The sequence below is a fragment of the Dendroctonus ponderosae genome, unplaced genomic scaffold (genome assembly GCF_020466585.1).
Source record: "Dendroctonus ponderosae isolate FM_Combo_2020 unplaced genomic scaffold, Dpon_F_20191213v2 Dpon_F_20191213_8, whole genome shotgun sequence".
Classification (NCBI taxonomy): domain Eukaryota; kingdom Metazoa; phylum Arthropoda; class Insecta; order Coleoptera; family Curculionidae; genus Dendroctonus; species Dendroctonus ponderosae.
This window is the reverse complement of record NW_026019016.1, coordinates 8,482,674-8,504,481: the sequence shown is the minus strand read 5'-3', so window position 1 is coordinate 8,504,481 and position 21,808 is coordinate 8,482,674. Positions and strand designations below refer to the sequence as shown.

Below are 21,808 nucleotides of genomic sequence, written 5' to 3'. Positions count from 1 at the left end.
CTATAGCGGAAAGTCTCCTGATAAATACTTGTATATGTATTACGCGATTTCCTGCCTTTCCATGATTTTCCACTATTCCACCATGCCCTTCTATTCGCCTGATACAGTTTCCGTCAAACCGGAAGTTTCGTCCTTATTTTACATTATTTGTTAACGTCGGACATATGACAAGGTTTTTTCCTTCACCTAGTGACTGAGGTAAAAAATATGTTTCTGGAGGTGATATTTATTGGGATCAATCTTTATTGGGTTAAATTATATGAAATATTGGGTTTTATAGCAAAAGAAACCATTTGCTAATGGACATTTTATTAGAGGGTATATATAATTATTGATTTCAGTTCATTCATTTATCGGTGGCTAAATCAGTGTTTCACATTAGATTATACTTATTTCACGGAAACATGCATATTTGTTAATAAATAATACGTTTCGTTCATCGGCGCGCAAACTGCATCAATTTCATGTTCTATATTTTTTATACCTGTGTTTTATGGATTTTCCATGAAACTCCGATATCCAGGTTTTACCGATGCCTATTGCTGCTAGCCTGGTCGTTGTATCCCAAAAAATGGAACTTTTCTTCCATTTTCCAGGTTTCCCCAACATATTTCCCAGGAAGCACAAAAGTATAATTTTCCTAATTGTTTGAACACTTTCTTTTCATTTTGTTTCAACACCTTGCTATGTCAAAGTAGAATGAAATTAGTTAATGTTTGCTTCCCACTAAATACGTTGGGAGAAAAAGGACTTGCGCTCATTGAAACAAACCGATGATTATAATGGAATTTCCCTGAATTTTACTTTACCTTGGCTGTTACCGGAAGTGCTATAGCAGGATAGCAGAAAATGTGCTGGATCGACTGCCTTTGATGACAACAAGTGGTTGGTATTTCGGGGGCGGATTTTCCGGAGGCGGATCAAACCTGTTCATATCAACAGGTGTTTGGGAATGGGTTTGTTTATTAGGAGGTGAAAAGCGTCTCATGTGCACATTGGAAAATGTAACGGCAAACTTTTATGGTGAACAGGCGACAAAGCAAGCGCTTTTTCCTGCTGTATAGGTGCAAGTGCGTGAAACATATGAAACGAGTTTTCTTTATTAATGTGTAACAGACAATTCAGACGATTTTAATGAAATGTTTACAGTTTGCTGCTAACCGTAGAAAACATATTTTGGATTTATTACAATTTGCCAGAAGCGCGTTTACTGTGCAGCCGGGTTAAGTTATAGCAGAAAAAAACGCTTGGATTTTTTTTGGTCACACACGATTTTTTTAATTAAGGGAATAAGTAAGGGWCCTTTTTTAGYCTCAGACTTTCACTAWTCCTTCCACTGCCTTCTGGYATTTCGTTTCCGCGAAGAAATGATCCATAGAAGAAAGTGTTCCGTAGTAAGTAGTAGTAGTAGGAAGKAAATGTTTTATTACTCTTTGMTAATCAGTGTTGAAAATGTTAATTTGCTTCAATACAAAAGATAATTGACTWGCAACCCTATGACAATCGCAAAAAGAGCTACTGACTGTTATTTTTGGTATCCAATAAACTAACCAGTTGTCTTGTTGCCCCTCTTGAAAGTACTGYGAGGGTTGTAAATGATTTACTTATTAAAAAACTATTTTTTTTTACAAATTTTGTCAATTTKTGTCTCGAAAACATTTTCGCCATAAYATTATAAATTAAAACGTGCTTGTTTTGATATGGWATACTAAAAGTTTTAAGAACCAGTTTTGCTCTWTRAAGTGATTGTAAGTTGTCAGCTTGTTTGGTTTTGGAAAGATCAATMATTATTGAATGAGCKTCCGAAGACATCAATTTAAGAGTTTTYCGGGTTCAAACCAGGTGTTGAATTTAGTATAAGAATAAAATACGTAATAATGCTACATATTGCATTTACGAGTATTTAAAATAAATTATTTTATTTGTCGTTTGTAAATCTCAAAATAAGAATTATTTTTATCTGGTTTATCGGTTATAAACGAATAACCTTGAGAAATATGTATAATTTATTATTCATCATTGACTATCAGCATCATTTATGTAGATGCAGTTTATTAAAGCGGATTTAAATCATTTATTGGCACAATAAAAAAAGTTTAGTATAATTCGTTACATTCATTATGATATAATTAAAATGCTACAAGCATTAGACTCTTTGATCAAAAGTGGCATTTTCGGTAGATGCGTTTAAATCATCCCTGTCTTTTGAGGTACTAACGATACTCTGTCGGGGGGTTGGCGGTGCGGAGGTATCAAGGGTCTGAAGTTCTTTCTGACTTCTATAATGCACCACTCCTGAACCGAATGCATCTCCCATCACATTCACAGCAGTGCGGAATCGATCTCTAGAATTGGACAAGGTTAATTAATTTTTGAAATGTGCGCTAGTTGTTCCAGAAAGTCCAGATACCGAATATTTTGTATTAGTGGTAAGTTTTTGAATGACCAGACTTCTTCAAGAGGAAGGACATTGAACGCAGATTGTAATAAAATGAAGCCATTGAATAAAATTGACTTACAATAACCAATCGACCGCCAATATGAGTGTAACATCTTCAGCAGGTAATCCTACAGTGTCCAACACCATTACCATTGTAACCAAGCCGGCTTGAGGGATACCAGCTGCTCCTATGCTAGCGGCTGTAGCAGTAATACTAATGGCAATAATCCGGCCAATGTCCAAAGACACACCTCGAACCTAAAATAATTAAGAATATTCCTGAGGTTAAAAAGCGAAGCCTTAAATTATCTTGGCTGTTGATTAGTTTGAGATCGATGCTCCACATACCTGGGCAATGAATATGGCAGCTACAGCTTCATATAACGCTGTTCCATCCATATTAATTGTAGCTCCAATTGGAAGGGTAAATCTAGCTATTCTAGGATCTATACCAAGTTTTTCTTCAAGGCATTTGATCGTTAGTGGCAATGTGGCCGTACTAGGGTACAATTTACCATGTTGATTTATGAACTGATTATTTTAGTATGTTTTCGAACGTAGTTTCTTACCTAGAAGCTGTTCCAAAGGCAGTAGCTATAGCCGATCCGAGACACTTAATAAATGTGAAAGGATTTCTTTTTGTCAGCGCAAAATACAACAGCGGCAGAATAATGAATCCTTGTATAAACAAACCTATCATCACGGTTAAAAAGTATAATCCCAGCCCACTCATTACAGACGCTAAAATTTAGAGCGTTGTTAATATTATTTCAAGCAGCTGCAATTGGTAAGGATGCAAGCATCTAATTTACTCGTTAAACTTAATGTTGCTTACCCATATCGTCCATTTCCAATATTTCGGCACAGACGAGGAACATAATACCTATCGGCGAAAGCGTGATTATCCAGGACGTTATTTTCATCATCATTGTCAATAAGTTATGGAAAAAGTTTGCCATTGTTCTAGTTTCTTCTCCCAATTGACCTAAAGCAATGCCAATAGCGGCGGAAGCGACTACCAATCCCAGAATATTAGTAGTTTGATTTATTTCCGTTCCTATCGTAAAGTTGTACGTATCTAAAATGACGACAAGTTGTAGCTAATATTGTGAATTTATACTCAGTTGAAACAGTAGGTATTTATAAAAATCGTAATTGTTTGTTTGGCTGACTAGATTGAACTTACCATTATCTGAATCGTTTTTCGGAGTCAAGGTGGTGCGATACTAGAACAAAAGGGAATTTTGCTTTCACAGTTATGTAAAAACGTATCTACTGCGTTTTATTAGGTACCTAAGCGAACATGTTGGTGAAGTACTTTTAGATTGAAATTGCTTAAGGTAGCTCACCTGGAATATTGTTGCCTCAATCAAGTTTGGTGGAAACATATTTCTGAAAAGTGCAGAAAATGTTAGTTTTATCCGCAAGCTTTACTCGATTAGTTACCTGATAAGATCTAGTAGTGTGTCAACGGTAGTAATATTTCGTTCTGTCAGTGATGTCGAGCTAGAAGTACTAAGAGTTCTTCCAACCCCCGGTTGAATCGACATTACTACAATTATACCAAGCACAACAGACGCGAATGTGGTGGTTAGATAATATGCAATGGCTCTAAATGCTATCTTTTTGGATAGTGTAAGATCCAGACTGCAAATTGCTGATACTACAAAACAAAGTCTAATGAAACCGCATTGAACCGGCCTAGGCATGGTTAAAGGCATTGATTAAATGCAGGATATATTTACAAAAAGTTAAGACGCCCAAGAATTTCCTCAATAATAACGATTTTATTGCGGTAAAGATAAGTAAAACTTGCGTTACACCCGCCACAAATAGAGCGACATGATTATTCTTAAAACACGCATCTGATATGTGCCCAGTTTAACCATCAATGGCATCCGAAGTTTGTTTATGTGGCCAGAACGATTTCATGATTCCATTTTTTACAAGTCTTAAGCCGGGAAGAATCTGCTTTCTAGTTCAAGATAATCGCAATTGAATTTAAAAAGTTTACTTACATATTTTAATATGTAAATAGAAAAAAGCTCATGTCGCCAAGAAACACTTTTTTTATTAAGAGCTTATTAAGATGTAATGTATTGCGCAACTTACCTAGACAAGATATGATCAAAGGAATGATCAGCGATTTAAGCATTTTCAAAAATATATCGCCAACGAATCCAATGTACATAATTTCACGTTCTGTCCAGTCATCTTTAGCCGCTCTTAATATAAACCCCAATGCCGCCCCTACCAAGACTCCACCTACTGTAAAGAGGGTTAAAGCATTGCTGCGCAGAAATCTCACGAATTTGTTGCCAGTTGGTGGAGATTTATCTTCTATTACTTCAAAATTGTGATGCATGATGATAATTGGTGGTTACTAAGATGGTTTCAGTCTGAAAAAAACAAAAAATCAAAACTGAAGATGCCACTCAAATGCATGGGAAAGTGATTGGACCTCAACTATTAAGTCAAAACAGAATTTTCATCTATAATTGACCAACCATTAAAGATTTTGCCACTTTGTCAGTCTCGCCACTAATATGTCGACTGCCTGTACTCGGTATTTTCCCTTTTATACACTGATAACTATTTTCAAGATTTGCTTAGAATAGTGGTTCGCACATGACCGTAAAGTGTATTCAACGTTTTCGCATGTTTTTAATTGAAAATTGTTTTGTTTACATTTAGTAATTTTAAAAGGATTAACTAATGTGATTGATTTCGAGAAATTTGTAAAGATCGAGTGGTATTCGAAGTTGGTCATTAGGAGTAAATTTTGTAAATTGTATCGATATTCGCATTGTTACAATGGGACACAAGTTTTGCATTATATTTTTATTTTGTCTGAAAAATATAATATTCAACATGTTCACAAGTTTTCTCCGTAAAACACCTGCATTATATTTATATTTTTCAAGAACTTTTTCATATTATCACATATTACCACCACCCCTTATATTATTATTATAAGCGTAAACTATTTTCACCCTTTGAAATCATCATTTGCCTTGATATTTCTACACATTTGCAGAACGTATATATACAAGACTACATTATTTATAAGTTCATTTGGTAGACATAATAATTGTAACTTCAAAATAGTGAGTTTTATAATAGCAGACAAATTTGAGGTGTATGTGTATGTATGTAATAAATCTGTAAAATAATGATGTGTTCAATCAAAAGCAATTTATTTTGTTAAAAAGAATGTATTTTATCAAGAGTTAATGATGCAATTTGACCCTTGAATTTAAAATATGGCCAAGCGCTTTCGACAATTGCGTTATCATCAGGGACGATGGAAACACAAMATTWACAGTTAGCACCCCAGAGAACGTCGTGCAAATGCATGAAATAAAAACTTRCTSGTCAAAACATAAGCGTACATCCCCAWGAGTGCCAAACGGGACATGCCAATTACTGGCGAGGTGCTCATACAAACAATTAAAATTGCAACACAGAACAAGAACAGATAACAAACTAACAATAAACGCAACAGAAATTTAAARTTGAAATTAAAAACCTTTGACTGGTCGAAATATACAGTCAGGCGACCAGTCCAACACTGAGCGAATGTTGGAATTAAAAACAAACTAMATTATTTTAGACGAAAGAAAAAGGTRTATTCTTCATTGCAAAATGCAGMTTCTTCACTGTACGTGTGAAATTSTGATAGAATTATTGCTGCTTAAAAACGATAATTGAACAAACGAAAAAAACRAAATGTGGACATAGCGARAATAATTGAATTAAACAGCTTCAATAATGACAAAACAATAATTAACAAYTCACAATCGCGRGGACCAATCAAGTAAAACAAGATGACAAATCAATCAAAGTAAAATTAAACTGATGCAGAGTTAATGAGAGAACGGAGAAACTGATTAGTGGAAAACTGAAATKTCTTCCAACAAATTTTATGAAATTAAAATTCTTACACTGGAGASTATTGAACAAAATTAACTGCGGAAGTCTCCAGTATGAGAGTTTTTAATTTGTCGTTTTTCTTTTTAGAATTTATTATTTTTAGTTTACCAATGCTTACCATTTATTTTKTAATAAACTAAATATTTATTGATCATCACTATTTYTACCATCACCATTGCTAATTTTTAATGAAAAATTTGGAAAGTAAGATGTTTCTTTTGGAACCGCATTTTGGAACCTAATATCAAAGTGAAACTGCAACGTTGTAACCTGTTCCAGAAAAATAACCGTTCAGCACACTTCTTGTGTGTACTCACCCGCTTCCTCTCTTCCTTAATGATGTGTTGTTGACATCATCATTTTATAACTTCATTTTTTTTTCATGAAAATCGATTTTTAACCGAGTCCGATACGCATATCGAAGAATTGTATAATGTTTCGCCCTTCAAATTTATAAAATCTGAAAGTTCTGTTCTGTTTGATGCGAATTATTTTTAGTTTGAATCGAATTATCTTTTTAAATGAATCATCAAAATTTTAAAGTCTTACAATTATTAAAAACAGTTATAAGCTGAGCAATTACATGATGTTTACTCAGCTTCCATCTACTACTAAACTATACATAACTAACATATACCTATATTTAGCGGAGTCCTTCAAGGACTTCTTTGAACCGATTTTGCTAAATGAAGAACAGGTTTAGCGGTTCTTCGTAACAGGGTGTTTAATTCGCGGGTTACTTGAATCGACATTATTTATCTAAAGACCCACATAACGATTTTGCATAATTTATAAATATTTACTCTTAACAAGCTGCAAACTTCATTCAACATTTTCAAACCAGTTTGCCTGTATCGCATTTATTCATTGGTGTCGATTAAGTAGTAGGTGAGGTTATTCGGAGAGTTGGACAAAGTAATACTAATACGGTTATAGATTTATAGTTTCATACACATTAGAATTATTTTAATAATTATTATTCATCATTGAAACATGTCATTGCTTATGTAAAGTTAATATTAGGACATGTTACTTGTGCTGAACTATATAAGGCTGGTAGAGTAAAGGTTTTCCTATTTCAGTGAACGTAAAAGTTTGGTCTTCTTCATTAATTTAATTGGCAAAAAAATTTTATTGTCTTTTTGATTTTTTGGTAACTAAAATGATAATGCTTTGTCTGTTTGGATTTTAGTTCCCACCTCAACATTACTTTTTTCACTGTATTGCATGTTTAAAGGCAACGTTTTCAGAAGAGAATGCTGATTATCATTCATTACTCACAGAGATACAACAAAACAAATTCATCATGCAAATGATGACAAGTGACTTTCAAAAACTAAATGTTTAATTGTCTGATTCCCATAGAAATTCACATTTCATTTACCAGCATTCCAACCTAATTAATGCGCCCTTGCTTCGAATTAAAACACATCCAAACTTATTGCATAACATGACCTAATTAACATCATTTCGTTTAATACTTTTTTACAAAACGGTTTCCCTTTGTCGTTCATTTATATCTATTTTTGTTTAGTTACATGTCAAAATCACTGATAAGAACAACATTTTATGATGATGAAGAACGATTTAGAACATTAAATTGGCTAATAACTATTTGATTCATAGTGAGGACCAATTTAATTTTATATATATTCTGATTGGCATTATCAGCATTTGCCCAACAAGTATAAGCATTCACATTTGGTTTGTTTTATCGTTAGAAATATGATGAATTGTTTCTGAAAATAGCCGTTCATTAGGTTTACGAACTTTAAAGGATGCAATTATAATAAATCCAGCGAAGTTTTTTCAGAGACATTTCCAAAATTGCCTGTATTTCTAGTGGCTTTCTATTCCAACATCTACCAATGAATTAATATTCTTACAGGTTTAACTAATATATATTTTCTTCTTAATTTCAGGTATGTAGATGTCGTTCATTTAAGGGAATTTTGTAAGTACAATCTTATTACAATTAATTTGAGCATAAAATTATTTGCGCGCATTGGAAATATATTTTACTATTGCAAATTTGCTTATTCCGGGGAAATATTAATTTGGAATAAGCTCTAAATGATTATCTCGAACATTTGTAACATACGTAAAGGAAGATAAATTGCTATATGTATTTGGCTGAGATATTGGATTTCAGGCATCAAACCTCGTTATACATTGACAACACGAATAATTTATGATCTCCAGATTTCAGCTGTAAAACAGTCGATAAGATTTGAGGTGATTAATCGGTATTTGTTGTAATAAATTCAAACATATACATATAATCCGGTTTTATTCCCATAATTTAATTGTTCACAAAGTGCCGACTAAGCTCGTTGTTCGTCAATTTTGCAATGATTTAGTGTTTATATTTTTTACTCTATTGATAACCAGCCCTGTTGAATATTTAGTGGGTTGTATTTGAAAAAATGACGTTCAAAGCTTTTATATTTTGGTACCATTTAGAATACTGTTTCATTTTTTGGACTGGCATATTTATCATTCTGGACACCTGTTAATCTCATGGGACTTCCGGGCACACTAACTCCATGTCCCCGTCCCTTTTATTTTACTACTGGTTCTAATTAAGTAATTAAAATGATACTTATTATCAGAGATCTTAATCATGTCCAGTCATTTTTGTTTTAATAAATGCTGTGTTCAGCTATTCATTCCTGCATGATTATTATGTGAATATTGTTTTGAACTAAGTCACGCTTATAATGGCCTTTGACCCAAAAGAACAGTGTCACTTTAATTTGTGATATTCTTTGTCCGAGTGTCTCCCAACTGCTTCAATAATTACTTTATTTTTGTTCTGGAACAATCTTATTTAATAATAATACACATAACAAATACAAATCATAATTTCACATGAATTGAAATACAAAAAGCTGTTCATTTTTATTTCAAAATCAGTTTTATGTTTTGAGGAGAAGCCACATACAAATATAGTGTACAAAGCTTGTTTTTGTCGCTGTTATGTCGGTAGTCCCAATTCACACTTTAGTTTAAGAAATTTAATCGCAAAAAAATATTTTTTTTGAATTATCAATTATCGATTTTATATGCTTAATGTCATTGATATTTGTTCATGTTTACATATTTAAAGAATCAATAGTATTCCGAGATATAAATTGTCTTACCTCATTTTAAAGATTTCTTTATTACGGTTCTTTTTGCCATTCACACTACTTACACACAAATATAGCAAATTTCACTTGTTTTCGCTTTGTCAAAAGCAGCATTAATATAATACACTCTTAGCCAAGACAGTTTGCATTTGGCTTAGGAATTTATCTCGTGCAAAATCATAGGCCAATATGAAATTTAAATAAATGCGCAAGCAACGCGTTTTGAATTATAGTACAATATGAGTCAAGGATTATTGCTTGCTTATAAGTTGCATTACAAAAGGTTGAACTTTTCACGGTTATGAGTATAATATTATTATATTATTATTAGGACTGGAACAATAATATAACATTGAATTTCCTTTTCATATGCCAGTAATACTGTTTGATTGTTAGATTTGATCTGCCGTAAAATACGCTCTGATTGTTATTTATATTGGTTCTCAATTTTAGTTTTTAAAACATTTCAAAATTTAATACTAGAACTGAATCCGCATCTACTGCTCAAATTCAATACAAGTCCACATACATTGCTAAAAAAAATGTTTTTAAAGCTTCCCGCACCATTTCAATGCACCAATATGACTTAAATTGTGATATCAATTAAAAATCATTATTATTGCCATACGGTTAATGATCTAATAGAGGCTTGGGAACAAGCTTCTTAAGTGCTGGAAAAAGTTCTCAACGACTCAATATACAATTCGATAAAATCTTTCATTCGTCCGTTTACATAATAAATCGTTTTATCTGGAAACAGTTACCGATGTTATTTGACAAAGTTGAAAAAACGCATCAGTTCTCAGAGATCGGGATGAGTAATAGAAACATTTCATGTTGACGAGAACGTGGTTCCAGATTACCTACTGTTTTATTATTTATCAACACTTTCTATCCTCTGGACTGGTGTCGGGATTATGATAAATGAAAAACGAGATCTAGTTTTTAAGGTATTTTTGATGAGCTTCAGGTGCTGTCTGTTTAACCCGATTTAATCGATAAGATGCTTATTGCAATAATTGATTCCTGAAGAATCATTGACGAGGACGGGTTTTTGCACAAGCCAACTTTTTTTGTTGTACCGGATGACACACAAAGGTCTCGAATAAATGATAGAATTGAATTTTTTGCATCTGCATCAAGAACTATTTTTTAAACTTTACTACCACAGGGTTCGTCCTGTTTATCAATTTTTTACAAGGCAAGTTACAGGGTGTGGTCAATTATGTCTTGTTCTTAAACAAATTAATTAAAATGAAGAATTAACACACTAAATTACAGAAGGAAACTGATAATACCTGAAAATAAAGTAATAGACTATGGAGAAATAAAACGGCACATAATGAAGTGCGCGGAGATCTTACACGAACATATACAAGATTCGAACATAGACATCTTTCATCAAGAAGACTAAAGGATTGAACAAATATGAGGATAAAAAATGCTAAAAGAACATAAATGTCGAAAACAACTAGACAAAAATCAAGGAAGGGAAACAACAAATGACAAAGTTATTAAATGACGACTAAGAAGCGATTACTGAGGTGGAAGGAATAACATGAACAGTGGAGAAATATTATAAATCACTAGGCTAAGAAAACACTTCAACCAGGGAAAGAAGAAAAAATACAAGTGCGGTCAAAACTGTAGGGTCCGAAGATCTAAAACGTCAACAGAAATATAAAACGCTCTTAAACGCATGCTCAATGCATTAGTGGTGCAAAAAGCACCAGGGGCAAATGGCATTATGGTAGAAATGTTAATGTATATGAAATGTTTCAGTAGTATCGACCACTTTTGTTTATATGAAATGTTTCAGTAGTATCGCTTGCAATAAAGACACTAACAGAAAAAACAAATAAAATTAAGATTAAACATGGACTAAGACAAGGAGATTCAATCTCACCCAAACTATGTTCCTTGGCTCTAGAAGATATGTTCGAACCCTGAATTGGCAGAACAAAGGAATTCTAATAGACGGAAAATCATGTCAGAAAGTCTGCCTGAAACAGCTGGCTAGGACGCAGCAACTAGGCTGGACATGACTGAATAGAAGAGACTGCAGAAGGGACTGGCAGGAGGTAAGGGAGGCGTTTGCACGACGATGCGCGAATTAAGGTGCTGAAGAATAAGAAGAAGATAGACAAATACTTCATCTTTCTCAATCGAACATCTCATCTATCCTGCATCAAAAATAATAAACATTGCAGTTTATCGAAAAATAAAAAATACGAATGATGAATGTGAAATTTGGGGTAGGTTTCTGGTCAATGATTATTTGTGAATGAATTCAACTTCAAGAAGGATTGTAATAATAGTTATATATTACTACTTCCTCTAAAGAGAATGCTATTCGTCAGTAAAAATTATTTTTTGTTTCAAAAAATTTCTTATTAATCTCGTTTGGTAAAGTGTATTTTGCTGCCAAACATGTTTACTATGTGCAAAGATCAGAATACTTTATGAATGCACCTAAAGCAAGTTGTGTATTAATATTGTAATCTGTGGATAATTTGAACTTGCAGCGGTGTAAATTTATACCTGCTGCTAATCCTCCAGTGGTATTAACATTTTCACTGATTGTGCTGACTACAAAATCGTATTGGTTTGAATATCAACATTAAATGAAACTTTAACCTGGCAACATGATAGAGACTAATACAATCATACGTATATTATCACCGTCTGTTACAATATTTCTCGATCAAAATAATCAAAATCCCCGATATGCACAAATGTACTAAGATCCAGTATTTTACAGATTTTACTGGAAATTTATCAGAATTCTGTATAACAAACAACTACTGAAATTTTGAAAAATTTAACTCATTTTATATTTCAATAGTGATAGCACGTTGATTTGTTCACGCAATGGTCATAATTTAATGAGAGCTGTAATCGTTAAGCGATAAGAAAGTTTTAGTGTTAAAATTTGAATTAAGTTACAGTATTTTACGATTTTTCTTTGTCGTTGCAATTTCAAACATTGGTGCATGTTTAATGACATTGTTAAGCAACTAAGCTTTGTTGCTTCAACTGTTGTAAATTTGATTACTATATTTAAAAACAATCATAACATTGTATAGCAGATTTATTAAGGTGGTTGCTAACCGCAACCTTTAATTGATTAATTTAAGTAAAGTTTTGTTACTTACTTATAAGTTCTGAAAGTCTCACGCAACGCGCACCAACTTTGCTTCACTCGCTGCTACAGATTTCTCACGAATAACAATTATTCAGTGATGTTGTCGTCTGTCAGAATTCATTGATATAAGTAGAATTAATCCAACACTTATCTTATATGGTGTAATAAAAGTGCTTTGTTATTAATGGGAAAGGTTCCCGCAAAAAGCCGGCTATTCGGGATGAACCGCCTTTCTCGCTTAGCCGATGGGATAAAAATGCGTTTAATGCAACAAGTATCACACTGTGAGCATATATCAAGCCCATATAATACCAGTTTAATCGAGATCGTTTAAGGTTGCAAAACTTTGTTTCTGTATCCAAGATATCATCTACATAATTAAAACACGCGTTTTAATATCTCTGTTTTTACAACGAAAAGAAGTGAAATGAATGATCTGGCTCGATCTGGTTCAAGTCGGATACCAAATTAACAAGTTTAATTAAAATGTTTTAATTCTAACTTCCTTCCACGCAAATTAGATGGTGGGAACTCCAAATTTTCTAAATTTGTTTTGTTTCAGCTTCGAACTACATCTAATGCAATTTTTTTTAAAACTGAGATAACATGATTTTTGAACACCCTGTAAAAGTTGCTACAGGGTGTGTACATTTAACTAGTTATTGCATATTTTATGCGATGTGCTTCAATAACTTGCGAAGTATTCCTAATATTTTATTAATTATTCTGATAGTATGGTTGAAACAAATTTAAAATGAAATTAGCAGAGTCAAAAGGAAATGTGAATATGGATGATAATAAAAATCAACTTATTACTTTTTTAGACCATATCTGTCTTGCCCTCGATTTATATTTTTAGCCGTATTTAATTTTCGGAAAATCAATTTTCACTTTTCTTGTTATTAAACTTATTATCGAGCCATTTTTTCGTGCTAAAACAATGTGGAATTCCAAAAGTATTAATTTATTTATGTAAATTGATCTTTCTAATGGAACATTTTGTTAAATAACCTGATGGAAAAGTAATTAGAAATATTTTACTGTTTCTCTACTTTCATGAATTCACCTTGAAGTAATCAACTATAAATCTTAATGAGCAAGTGGTGATTTGACGATCTGTGGTAAATTAGTAGAATTGACAACTGGACAATATATTTTGCTGTTCGTTTTAAAAAACATTTCCCAAAGTTTCGAACAGTTTACCAAGAAATGCGTACAACTGTAACAATGCTTTTAATTTAAAAAAATAAAAATATACCAGTTACACTGCTCTATGCATACTCAGAATTTCAGAAACTTGGAGTTATTTCAAACATATTTAGATTGATGTTTTTCTATATCTTATAATTTGAAATGTTTTAAGAAATTCATTATTCGAATAGAAGATACGTGTACGGTATAAGAAATTTCCCCCAACCTAAAGTGCATTAATTTGTTCAATTATTAGTTTCCTTTTAATAAAGCATAATTTTTACGCCAAAATCGTACAATGATTTTGATTTCTATAAGTCAACTTAATTAGTTGGAAAGTTATGGATATTTTAATAACGAGTTTAGTAATTGGCTTCATTCAAAGGTAATTTTAATTTAAAAAAATAAAAAAGGATGTACCAAATATGATTTTATTATCACGAGATCAAACCCTACTAGGGACGGTAATAACCGTTGTAAAAATTAAATAGATTTTTTAGTAGAAAAGTACAGCTAGACCATTTGCGGTTAGACGGGGGAAACATATCTGTGGGTATTTGCGATTTACACAGATGCTTTGCGTATATTAATATGGTTATTTTTTCATGCGTTCTGTAATGTAATCGGATTTGCACAATTATCACTTTCACCTAACTGCAAAAAGCATGTGTCAAGGTTGGTTTGGTCTTTTCGTTTAATTAATTGGAAACTTGGTCACTTCAATAATACATTCCCGTGTAAGGTGGCTCAATGTATAATTAAATTGTTGTATCTTCGATGTTCGCGATTTCCAAACTTATGTAGTGGTCAATTTTTGGCAATTTAGTTTCATGGAAATCGTTATTGATCAACTTAAGTCTGCGTGAAGAATTAAGTTCAAGTGCCAGTTTCTTACAAACACGGAACTTACATAATCAGATTCTAATATTGATTCAGTTCTAATGTCATCAGTTGATATTTTCCAATTATTCTTTTACGTTATTATGTTATGAATGGATATTTATTATTGTTTAATGAACTCAAATCAACACATTTGAGTATTTAGCCAGAATTAGAAGGATACTTTATCTCCGTATAATAAAACAGTAATATTTGAGAGCAGTAAATTCTAAAATGCTCAACAGGAAAAGTATAATAGTGGTTATAGCCATAATTAAATTGCAGACACGAGCCAACGTCATTACTCACCTGCTGAGCATATAAAAACAATTAAAATGGGAAATTACATAACGCGAGTGTAATTATTATTAACCGTCGCCAAATTGTCAGCAAGATTATCAATTAACCCTAAAAAAATAGTGGATGAATTCCAGAATGCATAGAAAATTTTAAACTTGAATATGTCTTGATGTTGTATATCCGCAGATAAAATTAATTTAATATTTAATTGGGACAAATTTCATATTCATATCATTCTTAAAAATGACAATATTGGCCATAGCATTCTAAATGCATATTTGATATTAATTCAAAGATTTAAAATCCTCATCTATTGGCACGACTATGTGGAATTGTAATTAAAATTGGTTGGTTTGTGTGTAAACCCAAGTTTACATCTTATGGTGTGGTGCGTCTAAGTCAGCTCATACATACGTGGTTCCTTCATTTTAAGCTTTACTAACTTTTATCGGCATATTAAAGATAATATATTACATTATGTGCTCTCTTTCTATTGGCATTCCACTATATATATAGCGCAATTAAATGTAAGTAATTTGATGATGGGTATTTGCCGAACTGGAAACATTAATTAAAAAATGTTAATACCTCACAAATGCGATCTTAATAATAAGAAGTGGGCATCAGCATACATTTCTTGCACTGTATAATGATTATTGAGATTTAACTATCCGAATTTTTAGATCAAATATTAATAGTCCGAATAAGTTTGGTACTTACGATTGATGCAACTGGCAAACACTAACTTATTAACCTTAAAATTTTACACACAGCTACGCTAGTAACTAAAATATACGCCCTTTTTATTGTAAATATGTTTCACCTACGGTTTTGCGTGAAGCATTAATCTGTTTTGTTAATTAAGTTCAGAGCAATCAATAAACGTGTTACAGGGTGTTTGCTAGCTAGATAAAAGACTACACCGTAAAGTGTAGTTTACATTTCCAGGCCAGAGGTTATTAAGCTGATTTAGCTCATAAGCATTTCAATCACTATATGATCTTAATATTTCGCTAGATCAATGATAATGTCACTAGAGGTATTCTGTTTCACTATTTTGCGAGTCAATTATAAACTGAATTATTATCTAAAAAATATTGATTGTCGCTGGAAGTCCCAGTTTCCTTACTAATTGAAATTGCCTAAATATGAGAATAAACCCGACTTTTGTGTGCAGGTGTAACTTGAAGAACACTAAAACAGAAGCGGATTAAAATCAATTTATTGATTGTTAGGCTGAAATAAATTTATCATAGAATTGGCGAGAGAAATTTTTTTTCACATTGCCGATGTGATGTCATTGTGATGTCTGTTAGTGCCGAAAGATTTTGTACTGCTTTTGCGACATTTGATTGTGCGATATAAGTGCAGTGTCGTCCGCATATTGCTATATGTGTTGCATATGTCATGGCAAGTTGCAGTATTGTAAAGAAAGGCAGAAAGCAACCATGAGGTTATTATTATCATCAATTTGTTAAATCTCTTTCTTAAATTTGGCTTTATTGTTCATTGTCATTGGATACTATTTAATTTCTAAATTGTTTTCAGCTAATGTGAGTTTAGGCTTGCTTATTCCTTAAAGTTTTGCAATTTCGGAACTAAATCATGTATTAAATAAGCTGATTAGAAATTTGTACTGCGGAAAATTAACTCATTCATTATGATTTCTCAACTTAACTCGGTTATTTCACATTCTTTTATGTTTATTTATTTGTATGTCGATCATCATCGATTCAATGGGACAATTCAGCTCTCAACTTCGAAAGGAATTTCGAAATGTTCGCAATTCTTATATAATTTATTTTGTTATTTGAACGAAATATCACTGATTGCCAGCAAATAAATCTTCTGTCGACTTTGTCGCACATGTTTGTACTTATTCGTAATTTTATTTAGTTGTTTGTGTAGATACAACTACATGTAGAAAATGTGGAACTTCTAACTACATTGATGTCTATTGCGACCTAATAATCTCAAAATACAATTCACTGAGAAGTTTGTCTTGCAGAATTTCACACACCTATTACTGCCAACCTAACATTGTGGGAGTATTCACTGTAGCGATATGTCGTCATGCACTGCATTACTGTCTAGGAATTGTTCAATTTAATTTTAGCAATAATTAACGTGACCTATAAGTTTCGTCTTCACGTAGGCTTCTGATATATTTTCCGTTATTCAAATGCTGTAATATTTATTCCTGAATGCTGCTATATAGAAATCAAACCCAAGCATTGGACGTCTTAATGTAACAGCTTTTTTTATTAATATACATATATCTTAATATGACCACAAAACTAATTTCAATAAAAGTTTACTGGAGACGACACTGACGAAGACTCGTCTGTTACTCAATGGAATGCAGTACTGGAGCATGTTTGTGTACTACATTCACAATGAAATTGTGTTCTATTTCATTCTTGTTTACGAATTATATTATTAGAAAACGGAATTGACATTTTTGTTGGCTGGAATGCGTTTAACTTGTTAAACATCGTTGTTTGATTGATTATCGCACAGTTTATTTTAATTCCAATCGTCGTGTTAACCCAGTTTTTAAGATGCTTTTTTCATTCACTTCAAAATACAATTTTTGCTTCATATTTTTCTGTTTCAAAGCATTTGTTTCGATGTGCTTGTCATTGATTATTTGCACGCAGGAGCGTTCGCTAATTGGTTTTTATATAGATTTCTCGATTCTAAATGCAATTTACTTTAAAGTTTTCCAACAGAACAGACAAGTTAATATGAAAAGTCAAGATACGGTAGTTGAATATTTATTTATGTACAATTTACTAACTAATTAGTCAATTTTCCTTCACAAATGCGTTTTTTTATCTCGCTGAGCGTAAAACCATCAGTAAAATACTATATTATCTAAAGTGCCGTATTTTGAAGGTATTTAATTTGCTGGTTGTATTGGTAGGTTTGGAGGAACTTATTGCATACTAGGTACAATATCTCATCTGTTTTCATCCTCTCAGTTTTTGTCCAGAACTTATTTTGTTAAACACCGTATTGATTAAAAATTCAAGGTGATCAAAATTGGCACCATTCCTTTGGTATGGTTTGTCTCTAGTGTTTCAGGGGTATCTAAAATTGTCACGAAAACTATATCAGGACAAGTTTTCGATTGCACCTCCAAATGCCTGCATGGCCATCATTAACATTACGGAAATGCATGTTTCTTTTTTCTGCGTAAAACCTCAAAGGTAACAGGGGAAACTAAAATGCAATTGAAAAAGCGGTTTATAAAACCATGGAACTATACAATCGTCACTGTACTAATCAATTGATGAGAGTTTAAAACGTAGTTTTTTTAAATTGACTTCTCAAGCAATCATATAAATACTGCCCAACTTCACTTATCAACATCAGTTTTTAATAATGTTTACAAGTATGTTTTGATCTTACAATTTGATGATCAAGAAAAGTTTTCTCTTGATAAAAGTTGCTAGAACTGTAGAGTAAAGTCCTTGTTCATTATTACTTCAGATCAAAGAACATCTGAGAAACGTAGTTCGATGTCTGGTCTGGGTGTTCATTTCTCTCAAGCTAAAAGCGATGTAGTGAGCCATTCAAATCAGTACAATTTTCTTGTAACAAATAACAAAATTTGAGCGATTTAAAGTCGTGCCAAAAAAGTTTTCAAACGTTATTCAACTTCGACATTGTCATATGCACGTTTTAAATTTTGAAGACTAAGACCATGTAAAACTAACATCAATACTAATTTTTTGAATGTATTGGCACATCATCCAATAAAATTATAGTTCTGTTTTGTTAAGCATTTTAGGTCATTTTTTTAGTGCTATTCAGAGGCTCTCCCCGAGAAAATGTATGATATCAAAACTAAAATTAATCGTATTTGCAGCCAAGCGTATACTTTTTGAGGAAATTTTACGCACATAAATAGAATCATTGTGTCATAGTAAAAAATTATTTTGGCTAGTTGCATTTGACGGCCATAAGGATGAATATGCGTGTCTTTAAAAACCTGGACACGTGTAAACATATTGGTTAATTTCTGGTTTCTTAAGTCTGATATAAAATGAAAAGAATTGTTAATGTAAATTTCCGCATTAGCTCTGTATTTGGACGGCTTATAATAAGAGCGGTACCTCGTCCCTAGAATTCCTTTGGCAGGTTGGTTTGGCGTTGATTTTTCTTCCGATAAAATTGAAACATTAATATAAAGGTTCGGATGAAGATAAAGTGTATTAAGTGGCCCCACGACTGGAGCAGAGCTGCTCAGTCGAAGCCGACCCAACGTGGGACAATAAATATACCGTGATGCTGCGATTATTCAGGTTGTAGTAGGTACGTACGATGCTGAAAGGATCAGCTGGGATAGTTGGTTTATAAACGATCAATAATTGTTGTGACCTGCACAATGGAAGCCTTGTTTTTAAAATCGCTATAAAAGGTAAATTGTTGGTTTAGTTAAACACCTGCATTATCACATTTCGAAGTCAAAAAGTTGGTAATAAATGCTAACCAACAACATTCTTCCACCGTGGTCAATCTGAAGGATTCTTCTAACTGCCGAAAGCCTGACTGTTGTGTTCTTGCTCAAATGGACGAGATTATCATCAATTTGATTTCTTTTGGTTTTTTTGTTCATTAAAATGACTTCAGTTATGCAAGGATGCAAGTTGGCAATACACAATCTGATTTGTCTAGCAATTATTGTTCCTCAATGATCATCACGTTCAGTTCCGCCACTGAAAACTCTGAACCTCCACGTCGTTCTCAGTGTTTGCTCGCAGCATTCTTGCACGTTTCAGCTTAAAGACGATCACTTCCGTTATAATTTTTGAATTGTAATTGGATGTCGGTTTTCTTTGGACTCGAGGCGCGTTTTTCTCGCGTTCTTTCTTGTCTGATGCTGCTTGGCCGTGTTTGGTGGTCCCAAAAAACAGGAGAAAACCTTTATTTTGCCCAGGAATGTTTGGAGTAGTAAGGAATTGTACGCTGCGCTGCTACGCAGAAGAGAACAATTGGTTTATTGTTGCTTTGCGGCATGTTTCAATCTTTTCAACCCAACATTTTCCTTTTTCTTACTTAAAATACTATGTCTTTTTTCAGTTATCTATTATTCTTCGGCATGATTACAGGCGGTCATTGACCTATTTGCACGTTTGTTCTAGGGAGTGAAGCACAACTTATAGCTTACTAAAACTTCCATTCTGTGACGAGTTTGACGCACACTGAACTTGGAAAAGTCATCTTTGTTTTCTTTTTCTTAACTTACAAATGAATATAGGTGAATTCTGATGAAAAAAATGTATTTTTGGTGTAGAGCAGAGAGGAGAATTAAGTCAATTCAATGGGATGGAGATATTTGAAGACGTCTCCCTGAAAAGCATAACTTATCTTTCTCACTTGCAATCGTAGATTTTTTGCTACTAAACTCAACTGTATCTCCTCAATATATTAAATTCTATAGCTTTCTAAAACATGCTTGAAGGAAAAATTTAATTGAGTCTGTTTTCAAGTAATAAACTTCAACTTTGTTGCAAAGTAGTCAATTAGGTATTCGGAAAATCTCACTAGTCAGTAAATTTGCTAGTAATTGGGAAGCAAATAAATTATAAAAGCAGTTCATTAATTTGACGTCTAATATGAAAGAAGAACTCCGATATGGCATTCCCGCTCTTTTAATTTCTGCCGTTACTGTGATAGAACGGTTTCTTACCTTATCTAAATGAGCGAGTTTTGTTTCGTATATACCTATATAATGTTTGTGGGGTTGTGCCATAAAAGTGGTCTAATGGATTCAAATCTTATGATCCAGACCGCTATTACCTACATTTAGATTTTGAACAAACATTTCAATTTGTAGGTCTGGTCTAATCATTTTGTCGAAATCTGCTAAAACAGGGCTTCCATTTTTTTAAACATAATCAGTTGGTCTTGTCTCTTTTATTTTTAGTTGGATTTTAAATATAGCTACTCTATTCGTTTCCGTAACTATCTACGTATTTTCATACCAGAGTTGGATGGTTTTTATCAATGATGCATCGAGTATCAACTTTCCTCTCTGCGAATGACATCGATGTCTTTCTAATAAAACACTGAATCTTTGAAAGCATTCGATTAATATTGCAAATATCTCTTGTAGCTGTACTTTTTGAGCCTGTTTTATATTTGTTCTCTATTGTAAGAACTTTTTTGCTTTTTTAGTTGAACAGAATAAGATATTTCGTATTTTGTCACATCTGAGGCTTGCTTTTGTCAATCGGTGTCGTTCACTAATTGTCGATAAAACTGCTAATACAGGCTTTATTTTGAGAAGTATTCTGCCAATATTATCTATATATATACAAAGCCAAATTGCAATAGCAAATACATAGACAGATCATTTTTCTTAAAGATACTTTTTTTATCTGAATTAGTGTTGAAAATTCTTTCCAGTTTACCAATGAGAAAATTGTGAACTGGGTTTGAAAAGTTCAGCCACAGTGCTAATTGATTTTGTTGAAACTTTTATCCTGGAAGACATTTGATCTCACAATATATCGGTACTTAAAACTTTGATAATAATATTCGTAGTATTTTGGATTCGTGTAAAGCGTTGTACGTAAAATAAGAAGGAATCTAACTGTTGGGCTAAAGACGGGAAAGCTGTATCTATTTTTGCCTCCGGAATAAAATACCTTTCAGTATTCTCTAGCTATATGATATATTGATTAAAATGAAATACAAATATAAGTGTATAAGCAATATAAATAAATTACCTGTTTCTGAAATTTTGATAATGGTGAAATATAATACGATGTGATTCTA

The 21,808-nt window shown here is 32.6% G+C and overlaps 2 protein-coding genes across 4 annotated transcripts in view; one reads left to right on the top strand and one right to left on the bottom strand.

Annotated features, from left to right (window-relative positions):
• LOC109534486 (zinc transporter ZIP11) overlaps positions 1-21,808 on the top strand; it is an 87,741-nt gene that overhangs the window by 34,667 nt on the left and 31,266 nt on the right. The window lies entirely within an intron of this gene.
• On the bottom strand, positions 2,061-12,952 carry LOC109534485 (excitatory amino acid transporter 3). Of its 2 annotated transcripts, none has more exons than XM_019900180.2 (10): positions 12,660-12,952; positions 4,553-4,839; positions 3,887-4,103; positions 3,790-3,832; positions 3,627-3,666; positions 3,276-3,518; positions 3,010-3,181; positions 2,789-2,939; positions 2,520-2,698; positions 2,061-2,345 (listed from the first exon to the last, which is right to left on the bottom strand). In XM_019900180.2, exons 2-10 carry the CDS (start codon positions 4,803-4,805, stop codon positions 2,147-2,149), a joined length of 1,497 nt encoding a protein of 498 aa, XP_019755739.1. In that variant the 5' UTR covers positions 4,806-4,839; positions 12,660-12,952; the 3' UTR covers positions 2,061-2,146. The 2 variants fall into 2 exon arrangements, with proteins under 2 accessions (XP_019755739.1, XP_048525450.1); XM_048669493.1 differs by lacking the exon at positions 12,660-12,952 and adding an exon at positions 9,517-9,622.